General features: G+C 39.3%; 1 protein-coding gene across 2 annotated transcripts in view; it reads right to left on the bottom strand.

Moving 5' to 3' along the window:
- Window positions 1–1,145: 1,145 nt before the first annotated feature.
- Window positions 1,146–15,022, bottom strand: part of grik2 (glutamate receptor, ionotropic, kainate 2) — a 425,745-nt gene continuing 411,868 nt past the window's right edge. For both annotated transcript variants that reach the window (XM_074682842.1, XM_074682843.1), the window contains one exon: window positions 1,146–3,289. In XM_074682842.1, coding sequence (XP_074538943.1) covers window positions 3,036–3,289 — 254 coding nt within the window. In that variant the 3' untranslated portion in view covers window positions 1,146–3,035. The remainder of the gene's footprint in view (window positions 3,290–15,022) is intronic.

The raw sequence follows: 15,022 nt of genomic DNA, 5'->3' as shown, positions 1-15,022 counted from the left end.
AGCTCTTGAGAAGCTACAGATCACTCAGTATGGAAGGAGAGTGGGCACCACGAACAAGAAAGGTTTTGTTTTAAAGCTAAATGATTAATATTGTTTACCCATCTACTTATCAAATAACTGCTGAGGGTTTCTGTTGAGTTTTCAGCAAATAACTGCATATTATAACTGCTGCTTTTGAGAAGGTGTGTGTGTGCAGATGTAAAATTTGAGCGATGCAGCTGCAGGCCTTGAGTTGAAGGGGAGTAGAACAGGAAGTACCTTGGAAAGAGACAACAATTCTGATTAGGCAGCATAAAAGTGTGAGATGTGCATTTAACCTTTCTTTGTTAGGAAAACACCGGACGATGAGACTGAGAGGAGACGTCACTGGCTCACCCTGAAGATGACAACATTTCAGATCAGTAACTTAATGTCTAGAATAGGTGCATCTTCAACTATATTCTGTCCCTAAAGGAAGAGTCTGAGACTTGTATTAGGGCTGTTAGGGAGAGGTAAAGAAGAACTCAGAGTTCTGTCACACATTCTTGACTCGCTGTAATTATTAAATATGAGTTAACTGAGAACTTGGATGCGTCCTGGTCATTATCTCTTCGATTAACGAACACGCTGGGAATGGTGAAAAGGTAATTGAAATATTTGGGAGTCACTGACTTAGGACTTTAGCTTTTAGTGACAAATAATACCTGCTGAGTACCCTCTTATTTGAAAAGGCAGAAGTTAGGGAAATTAACTAAGCGCACAGTTACGGAGTACCCGCTCCTTTTAACAGATATTGCTGTTAGGGAAATCAGTAAAATTGTCACTTGGAGATAAATTTTAAAACACTGTTTCCTTTCAGTAAACAACATGGTTTCTCTGTCATAAAGAAAGACATCAGGATCCCCCTCTTATTGGACCCCACCACTTCCCAAGTTCACCAGACCAGTGTTTAAATGATATTTTTAGTCATCTTACCCTCAGTTATGTATCCTTTATATTTTTGTTCCTGTTGTAACTATACTTTTTTTGTCTCTTGTGTTCTTTTCTATGACGACATGGACCAACAGGTCTGAGTTAAAGTCAGAAGTGTTGCTGTGCTTCATTTGTTCATGGTGCAGTGGAATAAAGAGGCAGGTGAGTCCAGCTTTGTGAATCATTTTTTATTTTCTTTAAACTTGTGCATCAACTTGAAAGGGTAAACTGTGTGCACTCCATTTTTGTTTTCACAACAAGTTCAAAATTAGTTAAGTGTTCTTTATTAATTTTTTTTTTAAATACAGCTTTTTCCTTTTAAAACCATTTACACACGATTGCTCAGCACTGGATTCTAGCAGTCTATCAGTAGTCGGGGGTGTAGAATGATAAGCATCATCAGCAGTCTTATTCCCTGTGTGTGTGTGTGTGTGTGTGTGCGTGTGTGTGTGTGTATGTGTGTGTGTGTGTCACTTCGTATTCACTTCAGCCAGTTTTGTCATCGCTCTTCTTTCATGTGAAGTAAAAATATCTTTCTTTAAATATGATTCCTTTACATGATAAAAATAGTTTCTTTTGTCTTCCTCTCCAAAACAACGTTATGTCACTGATGCTGCTCCGCACTACGAGAAGAACGGTGAAACTGCTCCATGGAGGATGGGTGCACCCTGCGCCCCTGGGTGTGAGTGTGTGTGTGTGTGTGTTTATGTCTGTGTGTGTGTGTGTGTGTGTTGTGAAGCCTCCTGAATTCCCAGCCTGGAGAACCACCCGTCTGCCATGGATGACACTCCTCATGGTGCGTTTTTGTGTTGATAAAAATCATTACAAAATTTTTGATTCTCTTCGTACAAAAACACGTTTTCATAGAAATTGCATTTGCACAAGTAAATGTGGAGCTTTGCCGACACAGAAAGAAGGAAAAGAAAAAAAGCCACAGAGGTACAAAATGAAACTGGAGACCTGACAGTGAGCAAACAGAAAGAAACCGTGTGTGTGTGTGTTTGTGTTTGTGTTTGTGTATGTGTGTGAGTGTGTGTGGGTGTGTGTGTGCTCGTAATGAGCTGTAGTGAAGTGAGGTGCTTTTTACGGCAGTAGTGAGAGTCCAGTCTGCAGATATAAATAAAGAGTCTCATAAATAAAACAATAAATACTTTGAATAAATAGAGTTTGTGTGTCGTGTGATTGCTGTGAATTTAGACTTGGTGACTCCAAGGTTCCTCCTTGTTCACATTAAGGGTGTGTACCACCGTAGATCCTCTTTAAATGACTTCATGGACATCAACAGTTCACTAAATAACCCTGCTCCTGCTTATATGTCCCCTATAATGTGCCTCTAAAGCCCCTCCCCCCTACATTAAAGACTAAAAGTGTTAGTACTCTGAAACACAAATAAATGATTTCACTTATTGCCTGATGGATGATATACAGTATATCAATTTATGATGTTGATCAATATCATATGTGGCTAAGCGATGCCTCTCTATACATTTTGGGGGCAGCCGAGCTTGCCGCCGTCGTCGTAGTCTTCAGGATTCTGGGTTAAATTTAGTCCAGAGCCGGTGCCGTCCTCCTATTCACAGCTTTGACAACAACAACAATCCTTTCCCAAACTTTCCCAAACTTTCCCAAACTTCCCTCCCATCCTCACTCTGTTTTTATTTTAAATCCACTCTCATCTCTAAGATGCTCTCGATGCTGCTCCACCAGCCTCTGTTTGAGCTGTGCGGTGAAAGGCTGACTGAGCAGCAGCTCGACACGTTAGGTCCAATCTCCTTTCTTTATTAAAAGGACAAACTGTCCCCTTTTTAAAATTTATATTCAGACTCTCCCCCCTCTTCCTCTCTGTCTCCTGGGTTTTTAAAAATCCTGGCTCCTGTAGTTTGCCATGTTGCCAAGGTGGTAAGAGTAATGAGGTAACTTGCTTAAATTTCACCCAGGTTCAAGTTATTTCCACAGGAAATATTGTTGAATCTCTTATCCCTAGCTATTTATAAAGAAACAAGACTGACATTTCGTCAATATATACGCCCAAGCACCTTTTCTCTACGCTCAAAATAACCCGACTGTCTAATGTTACACCCCCCTTACCATTTACCCCCACCCCTTTCCCCAGTGTCTCTGCAGAACTCCTCACTGGAGGAGAGAGGGTGAAAAAGTGATTGAGATTCCCATTTTACGCCATGGTCTCTTTCCCTGGCAGTCTGCGGTCGTTGAAGGTGTGCATGTTGATGACCTCCTCCGTTTTCACCATGACGGCCGGCTGGGGTTTGTGTTTGAGGCGGCGCTGGCACTTCAGAGAAACCCGCAGCTCGTCCACCATGGCGCTGCAGAAGGACCTCTGCACGGGGGACACAGAGAGAAACAGACACAGATCAGAACGGGCTTCACACCACTTCCTCAGTCCAAATGTTTTGGGCAAGAAAACAAGCCTGTTCTCCCTGTGGGCAACTTTTGTTTTGAAGCCCTCCCTCCCTCCCTCCTCACCACCCACCAACCCCCCTCAGAGCTGCCACGGGGGAGAGAGTGGACTGTGCAGAGCGGCAGCTGGGAACGGATGGAGTGCTGGATGGGAGCCGGGGAAAGATGTTGGATGGAGGGAGGTGAAGGACCATGGGCTGTGTGTCAGAGTGTGACTGTGGAATTACTCCGTGTTGTGTCAGAGAGCTTCAGAGTGGGGCTGTGACCATCGGTGCTCATGCAGGACCTGCTGGTGCACACTGTGGAGGATTCAGTGGATTTCAGTCCAGGCCTGAGTACTGCTCCGGCTTCATGCTTTAAACTTGACCAAGTGTTATACACCAGGGTTTCTCTACGGGCAGTTAGCTGTTTTCTGAAAGTGTCTTAGCTGTTAGCTTAGCTTCCTCAAGGCTTCTCATCATATCTGTAGTGCACTGTCTTTCAGCCAAATATTTATCCTGATGCTGTGAGGCAGATATCATTTAGAGGTCTTATCTCATAAAAAATCACACATTTGTTCTTTTAACTTCTTAATATCCCAGTTTAAATTATTTCTTCCCGTTTGTAAAACTTTTCATTCATTTTCTCATTTGGCTTTTGTTGATTTGTTGGTCTTCAGCTGTGTTTTCTGTTTTTATCTTTGCTTCTGTTGTTGATTTCACTAAGTGCTACTGCAATTTTCCAGTCGATGATCTCAGGATTCTAAATAAGAATCATGAAAAACTTCTCTTAAACACCTGTAGGTGTGTTGTAACTTGGATCTCTCACACTGTTGCCTGATAGAGTCCAGCCTGAACAAGATCTGTTTTGATTTGGTTCTTATGCTAGGTAGCTTAACTATCCCTAAATAAGCTCCAGATCCAATCACTTTGTTTCATTTCATGGTGTAATGTAACCATGCCGTCTTTAACCCAACTCTATAAGCTAAATCGTGTACACCTTTAAAATAGTCACCTGGGGTTCTGTATGGGTTCTGGCTGCACATGAAAAAAAACCAAACAGTTTTTCCACTCAGTCATAAAAAAAGTCTCAAAATATCTGAAATTTTATTTTAAACAGCCCCGAGTGTATGATTCTCTCTTTTGCCCTTCTTTCTATTCGTGAGTTGAGTTATTTATTTTAGGCTGACCTGGACATTTAAAACCCCAGAGGGGCCATTTCACAGTTGATGTTTTTTTCACTTCAGGACCATGTTGGACCAGCTTCTTGATCAAAACCACAATACTTAAACTTTTCAAAAGGTCTGTAGGCTCTCAGTTGATCTAGTTCAGATCTGAAAAGTTGATATTTTGTGAATGGTACAGTCTTTTTATAAGGTTATAAAAAAAATCAAGAAAATTTCACTAGATTATATTAGGTCCAGCTCCAAGTTGCTTTTTAAGTTTTTTTTTTTCCATCTAAATTTCAGATAAAAATGTACAAAATATTAAACTCACTTTTAAAACTGATCTCTTTGAGGTAACCTTGTTCAGGTATGACTAGTCTAGGTTTAGTGCTCCAGGTTCTGGGGGATACCACGCGTTTGTGATTTGATACAATCAATTCAATTACAACTGCATTACTCAATACAATTAACTAATTAGTACAAATGATAATTAAAAAATACATGTTGAATACAACTCACATATCAAGTACTGTTCATTTAACAGCTTTAATGTAAATAACCTTTGGTAGCCTTTAAATTAAAGAAAAAAAAAAGAAATCTATTAAAAAAAGGTAATTAACAGTTAACTAACTTTTAGTTGAAATACAAATGAAAAATTATAAATATGAAATGATTTTTTTTTAAATAAATCAAAATAAAACACCAATTGTAAGTATTTATGTTTAGTAAATTTTTAATGCTAAATTCAATTATAGAAAAAATACAGGTGTTTAGGTGTTTAAAAAGGTTTTTGTTGCTGCAGTTTTGCACATTTTATTCACAGCTGAAGGGGAGGGCTTTTATTTCCCATTTATTTATTAATACTGATAATTTATTAGAGTAAACCTTAAATGAGTAGTTTGTGAGTATCCATACACAGAATTAATACCACAGTAAAGATAAACCCACCAAACTGATGAGAGACTTAATCAGAAGCTGAAGTCATCTTCCAGCTTCTCGTCACACTTTGGTTAGAGTACTTGGTATTTAAGATACTTTTTTTTTCTCTTAAATCAAGACAACATGCTAAATCTAGCTGCTAGAACTATAGATACATAAGAAGAATATGGAAAAACACACCCAAGATAAGTGAAAGTGTATTGTGGGTATGTAGTGACTGTAGCTAAAAGTAATTACTATGCAGCCTTCTGATGCAGTCACTATGGTTGGAGCGTAATCTAATGTCTGTGTAATTCCTCTGACATTGTGCTGTTCTTCATTCGAAGGCAGCAACGCATGCAGACGTTGGAGTAAAATGGTGGCAGAACAGTAATTTCTTCCTCCAATCAGGAAAATCAATGGCTGTAATTTCAACTATGACATCTTTAAGATAATTTCCTCTTCACCAACGACTTAGAAAACATGTTCGCTCAGCCTCACACGTGTTCCCTTTCTTCTCTGCCTTATTTTTCTTCCTCAAAGTTTTCCATTTCTGTCTCTGTACTCATGGATTTTACTTCTCTTGGAGAGTGCAACAAGAAAAAGAAGAGTGTAGAAAGTCAACAAACAAAAGTGACTCATGTAACAAGAGCTCTAACACTGAGAAAACCTGATGTCAGGCTCTGAGTTCAGATTTTATTCCAGTGGCTTGATTCAAGGCATCTAAATGTGCTTCCCCTCAATATCTTTCCATTTTGAATGTCTTGGTGTGGGAATTATCAGGGTCATCCCATGTGGATTTCAGACCAGGTCAGAGCTGTTGCACACTGGTATCATCTGAATCTAGTTTTTCTTTCTGTTAACATTTGGGATGTAAGGATTTATGACAATCCGTAGTCATACAGATGATGCAAGATTTCAATTTATGAAATTAAACTTTTTTTTTTTTTTTTTTTTTACAGTAGAGGGCCCCATTTGGCTCTATTTTTTCACTCTTTTCAAGTCTGGGCAAGCACCAACAATGTGTACGCAGAAACTCCTCATCAGGAGGGAATTGTAAGAGAACTGCATCATGAACAAAAAAAAGGACTGGAAGTCAATGGTGGGCAAACTGTATCATAGAATAAACCTTTTTTTATACTTAATGAGTGGCTTGCTGGATAGAGTAAGGTTTCTTTTTGAACAAAGGGTGTTTCAGAAGGTAAGAACAGGACAAATTGAGGATTTTTACTACTCATGTATCAAAGTAGACTTTTGTCCTTTAAGGCCACCGTCACTGTGAGTGTTTCAGTCTAGAACCTACCCCATTTCTACAGACGGTACATTTATGAAGAAGTTAAATACAAGACTCTAAATTGATTTTGGTTTTAGCCTGTGTCCTGGATGAGTCAAATGTTTGTTCCCCTTCATCATACCTCCAACCATTAGTTGGAATGGATTTTTGTCTTCTCATTCCCCACATAGACTTCATCAATAAAACAGAGAGCCAGAGGAACTATGGGGTGATTTTCAAAGCTTTGGGTCTCCGTAAGTGGCTCTTTGACGGACTAGGATGACAACAGGTTTTGTTTTTTTACAGAAAAACTTTTGGAACTAGTTCCTCCTTAACCTAAAAAAAAAAAAAAAATCTTCTCCAACACACTCAAAAATTGTCTAGAATTATTCTTTTTTTACAAGGTCTTATTCCCAAACTGATTTAGATGCTGAACTCTGAGTAGTTGAATCCTCTGTACATTAGCTAATTCTAGCGACAGAAGGAATTACTGGCATTACTCGACGCAGTGGTTTGAACTGGAACATAAAGCTAATGTCACATTGATGAACAACATTACATTAAAAGGGATTGTAGTTAATGGGGCCATCTTGGTAGATATTTAAAGAGAAAAACAACAATGATTCAACGAGTGAACGACAAGTTAAAGGTTGTCTGTGGTGTTGGTCTTGTTGCTGTTTTGTTGCTCCATCATTAACTTGGGTAATGAGGTCATTAACCTAATTCAATATAATTTTTAACCCAGCTTCTTACTGATCATGAGCAGTGTAAGACGCTTGATTTTGATTGGTTAAAACCCCTTGATAAGGGTTAGCAACTTACACTAACATTAACGTCAGAGACAAACCGATCTATTCAAATCAAGCTGTTAAAAAGAGTTCTGGCACATTAAGCTTCTGTTAGCATCGTATTGGTAAACAAAGTAGTTAAACTGTCAGCTCCAGTTGACATGCTAACTCAGCAGGCTAAAAAGATAGATCTTATCATACCAGATCCTGTTCAGCAATCCTAGCGATGGCAGTGAAGCAGATGAGGGAAACTTTAGCTTAGCAATCTCTATAGAGAAATTTGAACCATGAGTGGTGGGGTCTATATCTGCAGTGTTCATAGTTTTGACATTTTGCTAAGTAAGACTATTTTTTCCCCTTAAACTATATGTTCACATAATTCTGACCCTTCGTAGCCCCTCGTAGCCCTGGCGATAGGATTGGCATACTGGCCTGGTTTCACAAACAAGGCTTATATTAAGCCAGGAGTAGGCCCAAGTCAAACTAGCTGGGTTATTTGAGTATCTTGCATGAGCGTAGCTTACATTTGTTTTAGTTAGTCCCAGACTATGGACTCCTGGAGTAAGCTTCAGTGACAATACTTGTGTCAGTTCTCATTAGCCTAAGTGGGAGCACAGCCCATTAGTCTAACAGTGATTATAAAAACCTGGAATAGAATTGAGGGCAGCGAGTTAGGGTTAGGGTAAGGGTTAGGAATTTGGAGAAAACTGGGTACAGGCCTTCCTTTCTGAGACATGGAGGAAAGTGTAGGCTTAAGCAAAGTGATTATATCCAATACGTCTTCTTCGTACATACGAAAGCGGTCTCGGAAAATCATTTCATCAAACTGATATTCCAAATACTCCATGCTCTCAAACCATTTGTGTGCTCCCTTTCACAAACTAAGGGAACTAAGGGCACCAAGCTGAAGTTAAACCTGCCTCTTTGCAGGATTAATATAAACTTCAATTTAGTCCTGGAGTAGCTCTAATCCACCCTCTTGCATTTGGCTTTGTTAAATCCAGAACAGACACAATCTATGGCTATTTTAAGATTAATCTGTGAAAGTGACTTAACGTTAGGCCAGCTCAAACTGCATTTTAGTCTTGGACTTGGCTTAAGTCTTGTCTGTGAAACCGGGCCTTTAAGTTTTGAATGGTGGTAGATTTGAAACAAGATTAGATAGATTGATCGTTCTTTTTGTGTATAAAATCTCAGGATTTAAAACAATCATATTGCATTTCTAACATGTCTCAGAGGGCTTCGGGAGTCCTTCCTCTAATGTGTTTGCAGAAATCCAGTATAAATTACAATCACTAAAAAGATTGCAGTCCAGACCGTGGTCTTTTGCATCACCATCACATTTCTTACTTTTACCTTTCTGAGAGGTACAGCCATGAAATTTCTATATGTAGAAAAACGTGTAAAATTTTCATTTTATTATGGTTTATTGCACTTCTTGAGCAATTTATGTACTTAGTGTGGGAATAAGCCTGTGCATTTTATTGAAGGTTGGGATATAGGGCTTGTATTGATTTACATCAGAAGTTTCATGTAAAATGACCCTACACCATTTCAAGATGAAAAGAAATGCTCTGGCAGACTTGGTATGGTTGACCATAAAGGATTAGATAAATAATCTGTGATTTATGGTTTGAGCAAGCATGTTAATAACTTAAGTTAGTAGCTGGGTAATAGCCAGATAATGTATGGTAAACAGGCTGTTGTAAGAAAGAAGACTCTGACAGGGTGTGATAAGACTCTGTCACGCTAACCATACATCATCCTCATTCTAATCAACCTGCCAGTCTGTGACATAAATCAAAATAGCAAGTGGTGCCATCTCTCTTCTCATGTGATACTCCCAAAAGTCTTCCAATTCAAAATGCCAGATTCAATGCACCATGCTACCTGCTGCTCCTCATGTGGCCACAGTCTGTTTTCCCATTCTGTCTTCATTAAAAATGCATTTTAAGCCATTTATTAAACTGTAGTTCTAACATGTTAAAAAGAGCACCGCATGTATTGAAGCCAGCTTTTCAGCACACAGAGGAGAAACAATGTGAGAGACTTCGGGAAACTAAATCTCCAGAGTGTCAGAGCCGCTGGTGTGTGTTTCAGCTTCTCGTTTTAACTTAACTTGAGCAGGCAGCTGCACTTCTACAGACTTTCATTTAAATAATGCCGGGTACAGAGGGTTTTTTTCTGCTTTCTGTGATTATCATAGTGTAGCCGAACATCTGGACACCATGCCAGATAATTTCTCTGTGTAGAGGCTGACTGAATATGAATCATATGAATGTGTAATTAATGCAAAGATTCTTGCATAATTGAATGATTAAATGTGTCCACACCACCCGCTGTGTGAGCCAGTGAAGGGAAACTGCTACGCTAAGAGAAAGCTTTAGCTGTTGATGGGCAGGAGTTGGAGAAGAATTGAGTTATTTTTAAAGATGGGCTTTTGTTTTTCATATTCTTGGGTCTAAATGATGCTGAGAACAGAACGTGATGGATTTCTCTCACTTGGTGCCTTCATCTGGAAGATGTGAGATGAACGGTGATGACTGTAACCTAGAAACTGGGGTAAAGGTGTCTCTTCAAAGTGCCTACATTTTGTTGTTTACTGGGCCAGATCAATTTAAATTTAAAGCTCTGTAATGTTTCATGCGACCAAGAATTATTTTGGGAAAGCATCTAGAGACAACAGCAGAAGGCCCACTGAGCAAGGAGACGTTCAAAGGACATCCTTTCAATGTTATTTTTGTATGTCTAACTTTGGTCTCCTGAAGGTGCAGACTGTTCCTCCAGATTTTGTCTTTTTCCGACGTCTACTTAACGGTCATTCATGACGACCACAGAACCCCGTATGAGAGCTACCCAAATAATAAAAACTATCTTTGTCCATGCAGGCCTCAAACCAGCAACCCTCCAGTTCCACAGCCAAGTCCCTAACAACTAAGGTATTATAAATGCTGCTGCCACTCCAGCCATTTTAGACATTCTTCATGTTTATATCCTCCTTCTGGTTTCTGCCCATGACTGTGGTCCAGTTTCAGAAGACGTCATACTATTCCGGTTCATTTTCCTGTAGCTTCATTTTACTTTGTCAGCAGCAGATGGTAACAGTAAAAACAAACAAAGGCGTTAAACATTTACACGTCAATCCTGCTGCTGAGACAAATGAAGCTACGAGAAAATTAACTGGTAAAGGATATCGAATCATGATTTTGGAACTGAAACAGGAAATGTAAACATACAAACAAACAAAATATTACTTTTATTCAAAACTAATGTTCAAAATAATACGTTAAAAAATGACGATGAAAGGACATCCTTTGAACATCTGTTTGCGTAGTGGGGAGGTACTGCGGACACCATGAATGGACGTTCAGTAGACGTCAGACAAAAAATGTTGGCTGTTTTCCAAACCGCCAACTACGCTAGCAGTGACTACTATTTCAGCTGAAATTCAGTACATAGTAGGTAGTATGCAAAAACTTGCAAAATCTGCAGTATGTCAAAAATCCCTGGATGTCCCACTGATCCAGGAAAATTTCTCAGTATGGAACGGACCAGGCTACCTGGCATACTATTTCCCATAATGCAGAGCGCTAAAACTGTTTGTCTATGCCCGTGGCAGGTTTTGGTGACTACCGCCATCTACTGGAATGAGTCAGCATTATAGCTACAATACAGCAACACTAATGTGAGACAGTCTGTGAGATAGAAGTGAAGTGGTACGAAAGACACACAAGTAAATCTATAAAAGAGGTCTTTACTTCTACAAATTCATTGAAGCCCATATAAACCACTGATTCACTTTTTTAAAACCGTACGTGGATTGTTTAAACGTGGTTTTTCCAACAGCCATAAAGATAAAAATCCCTTCCAGATAGAGATGGGTACCAAATTAGGTACTTTTTGTAGGTACAGATCAAATTATGTCAGGAGTACCAGGTATCAATTCCTGTAGAGTCAAAAGGTACCATGTTTAGGTACCTAAATACATCCTTGTGACTGTGAGGGGGTGGAAGAGTTGGCGATTTTCCATGCTGGGCATGAACGCAGCATTTCGAGGTTAGATATTTAAGAATAAATCTGTTAAATTGTAATATATATATATATATATATATATATATATATATATATATATATATATATATATATATATATATATATATATATATATTACAATTTAACAGATTTATTCTTAGATATCTAACCTCGAAATGCTGCGTTCATGCCCAGCATGGAAAATCAACAAATAGATGTTATTTACCGCATTAACACAAAAAAGTACCAAAAATTGGTACCATTGAGTACTGGTACCGATTGCCAGGTACCGGTACCATATCATTTCAAATGCGAAAGGTACCCATCCCTGCTTCCAGATTTATTTTCAGTCACGATATAACTTTTGATGTAAGATTAAAATTCAAATGTGATTATTCTGCTATGATATGATTAACAAAATAACTAAAATGCCAAGATCTACCCAAAGTTTGTGTTGTACATTTATAATAAATAAAATCCATCAGCTGTAGCTCCATTTTCTGAAACTAACCAGAGTAGTTTACTACAAAACAAACCCAACAGAACAGTCATACTACACATCACATGGAAAAGCAGTGGGCAGTATGTAGTGACTACTACACACTACTTTCACATGTAGTATGTATTAAGTTGTTCAGAAAATAACTGTTGTCCGGAGTAACAATCTGCACCTTTAGGAGACTAAAATTAGACTAGGCATCCAAAACTGAAAGGGCGTCCTTTGAGCATCTCTTTGACAGTGGACTGACTGACTCACTCAATAGACGTCCACTTGATGTCCAAAAAGCTGACGTACCAATGTTGAACTGCATATCGACGTCCAAGTGGGGTGTTGGACCTAATCTGAATGCAGTGCAGACAAATTGGTCTCGGATGACAGATGCAACATAGACATGATCTGCACGTCAATCAGATGTCTATCGTAATCCTGAAGCCTTGAGCCAGTGGACAAGATGCCACATTTTAGCAGTTCAGAATTAGAAACATTGGACAGAGTTTGTAGCTGATGGTTAAAATCGGGGTTTGCATCATTAGGAAGTAATAATTTATAGCATTAATGATCAAATCATGGGCTTTAAAGGGAGAGACTCACCCAAACACCCTCTCAGAACCCACCAGGTGAATCTTCATCATACTGAACTGTTAAGAAATAAAACTCCATGCACAAACACAAACCTGCCAGGCTCCTGCACATGTGCATAAATACAATCTGAGTGAGCACGCTGGGTGTTACAGGCCCTCAGAGCTTCATCTCTTATTGATGCACATTGTATCTCAGACTGGAATTCTGTGTTGCTGCATGCCCAATTAAACTGCTGCTTCTTCACATTCTCTCCTCTTTCCTCCTGAGCTGCTGTGGCATCTGCAGACGCCGTGTGAAACGACACCAGCAGCTGGAGATGGAACAGTCTGCTCAGACAGCCGACGCCGCTGAGAGCGTGCGCTCGCTGCTAAAAGGCTTTATAGTGATTAAAAAAACAGCGCTCGGAAGATCTGATAGTAGAAGGCAGCACTGTGGCCAATTGTCTCTTGTACTAATAAACTTAGATTGAAACAAAGATTTTGATTTGTGTGTGAGGTCTTTGGGAGGGAGTTAAAATCTCTCCTTGCTTATTCAGACATGCTTGGAGGTCAGCTCTAACAAATCATTTTAAAAATCCTAAATAAAGTTCTATTTCTGGGAGTCTAAATTGACTCTGTCCATTTGGTGCCAGTTGCAGTGACACTTTTTAATGGAGTTGGTGATGTTTTTCCAGGATAAAGACTCTGTTTCCCATGAGCACCATCATCCACAGACGTACAAACATGGTTAGCTGAGGCTGCGCTTTTTTTGACGCAAATGAATGGAGAGCAGATCTTTTTAACACCTACTTTTCTTTGTTCAAGACAACTTTTCCCTAAGTGACAAGGTAATGTAGTGGTATACAGTAGCATAGCGCTACTGAATAAAATGTGACAAGAATCAAACTTTATACACTCAGTTTGTGGCTTAGTTTATTGTCCAGGTAAGGTGACCCATGCTTTAGCCTGTGCTCGGTCACTCTCCTGTTTAGCTTCTGCTCCTCTGTCTTAACAATTCTACATAAAAAATATCAAGAGTGCTCCTTTTCTTCAAGCTTTCCTCAAACTTTGTTGGCCAGTGTAGTGTCATCAGAGGAACTTTTGGTCGACGTGCAGCAAACAGATTTGTGTACTCCCAACTAAATCTGACCTGACCACAGAAACTGGGGCATAATCTTTACAGCTCTAATACACCAGATGTGTGTCTGGTTTTGCTCTGCTCCTACACAGCTAGGGATCAGTTAAGTTTTCATCCAAATCAATGTATCAAATATACTGGATCCACTCCATTGTGGTTCTGCTGCATCTCTGCTCCGGCAGGTTGCAGCAAGTACGCAATAATCCTATTTTTGCAGGATGAAAAACAGTTTCAGACAGGAAGTTGTGGTGGAAACCTCATAAAAACGGCCAATGACTTGAAAAAAAAAAAATTGTGTCAAAAACAGATAAATACAGATGTACCGAGCTTGACTATAACATCAAACCAAATTTACAAGCCAGGACCAGAGTCAACAGGTTTGAGGTTTTACAGCCCAGCATGAATGAGGAGAGGATCATCAAGTAGTGGGAAGTACAAGAACTCCTTGGTAGCAAGACTCAAACTGTCTGGCAGTCCTGGCAGCGAAGCCAGACCAGAAACCCATCAGGTGCAGCCTTTACGCCACAATTACACCAGTCCAACTCTGTTCGTGTGTCTTGACTACATTCGTCAACTCACTCCAGCTGTGTGTGTTCAGTCCAACAAGCTGTATGACTGACAGACAGCTGGAGACACAGACCGAGGAATTCCTGCTCTTCCTACTCCATTAATGAGTCTCTCTTCATTCATGTTGAGCTGTTAAACTTCAAACCTGTTGACTCCTGGTCTAACTCTGCTCATTATGTCCATTTATCATCGTAGTCAAACGAAATATGAACTGATTTTGATACGGTTTGTTTTATTTTGAAAGTCACTGAGTGTTTTTAGGTAGTTTCTGGTCACAACTTCCTGTCCTATTTATCTTCCCTATGCTAAATTTATACGTCGCAGCTCTGTGTCTGACAAAAATAAGATGACTGCGTGTTACCTGCAGCATGATGGACCAGCCAAGCAAACAGACTGCAACAGAATAGATCCAGTGTAAGTCGACAGATTGTCTTGAATGGAAACTTAATTGATCTGTTGCCGCTGTTTCAGCCTCTAGGAAATACCAAGAGGTTAAATCCAGTTCAGAAAACTGAAGCCTATGTAAAAATGCTAAAAGTTGCAGTTCTTTAAGAATCTGCTCAAGGCTGGCTGCAAAAATACTGAAAACCACATACACACAAATAAATTAAAAAAATAGATAGATAGATAGATAGATAGATAGATAGATAGATAGATAGATAGATAGATAGATAGATAGATAGATAGATAGATAGATAGATAGATAGATAGATAAACAAATAGAAAATAAA

The sequence above is a fragment of the Halichoeres trimaculatus genome, unplaced genomic scaffold (assembly GCF_033239565.1).
Source record: "Halichoeres trimaculatus isolate MK-OKI-2021-1 unplaced genomic scaffold, fHalTri1.1 fHalTri1_scaffold_12, whole genome shotgun sequence".
NCBI classification, from domain to species: domain Eukaryota; kingdom Metazoa; phylum Chordata; class Actinopteri; order Labriformes; family Labridae; genus Halichoeres; species Halichoeres trimaculatus.
This window is presented reverse-complemented; position numbering and strand designations above follow the sequence as displayed.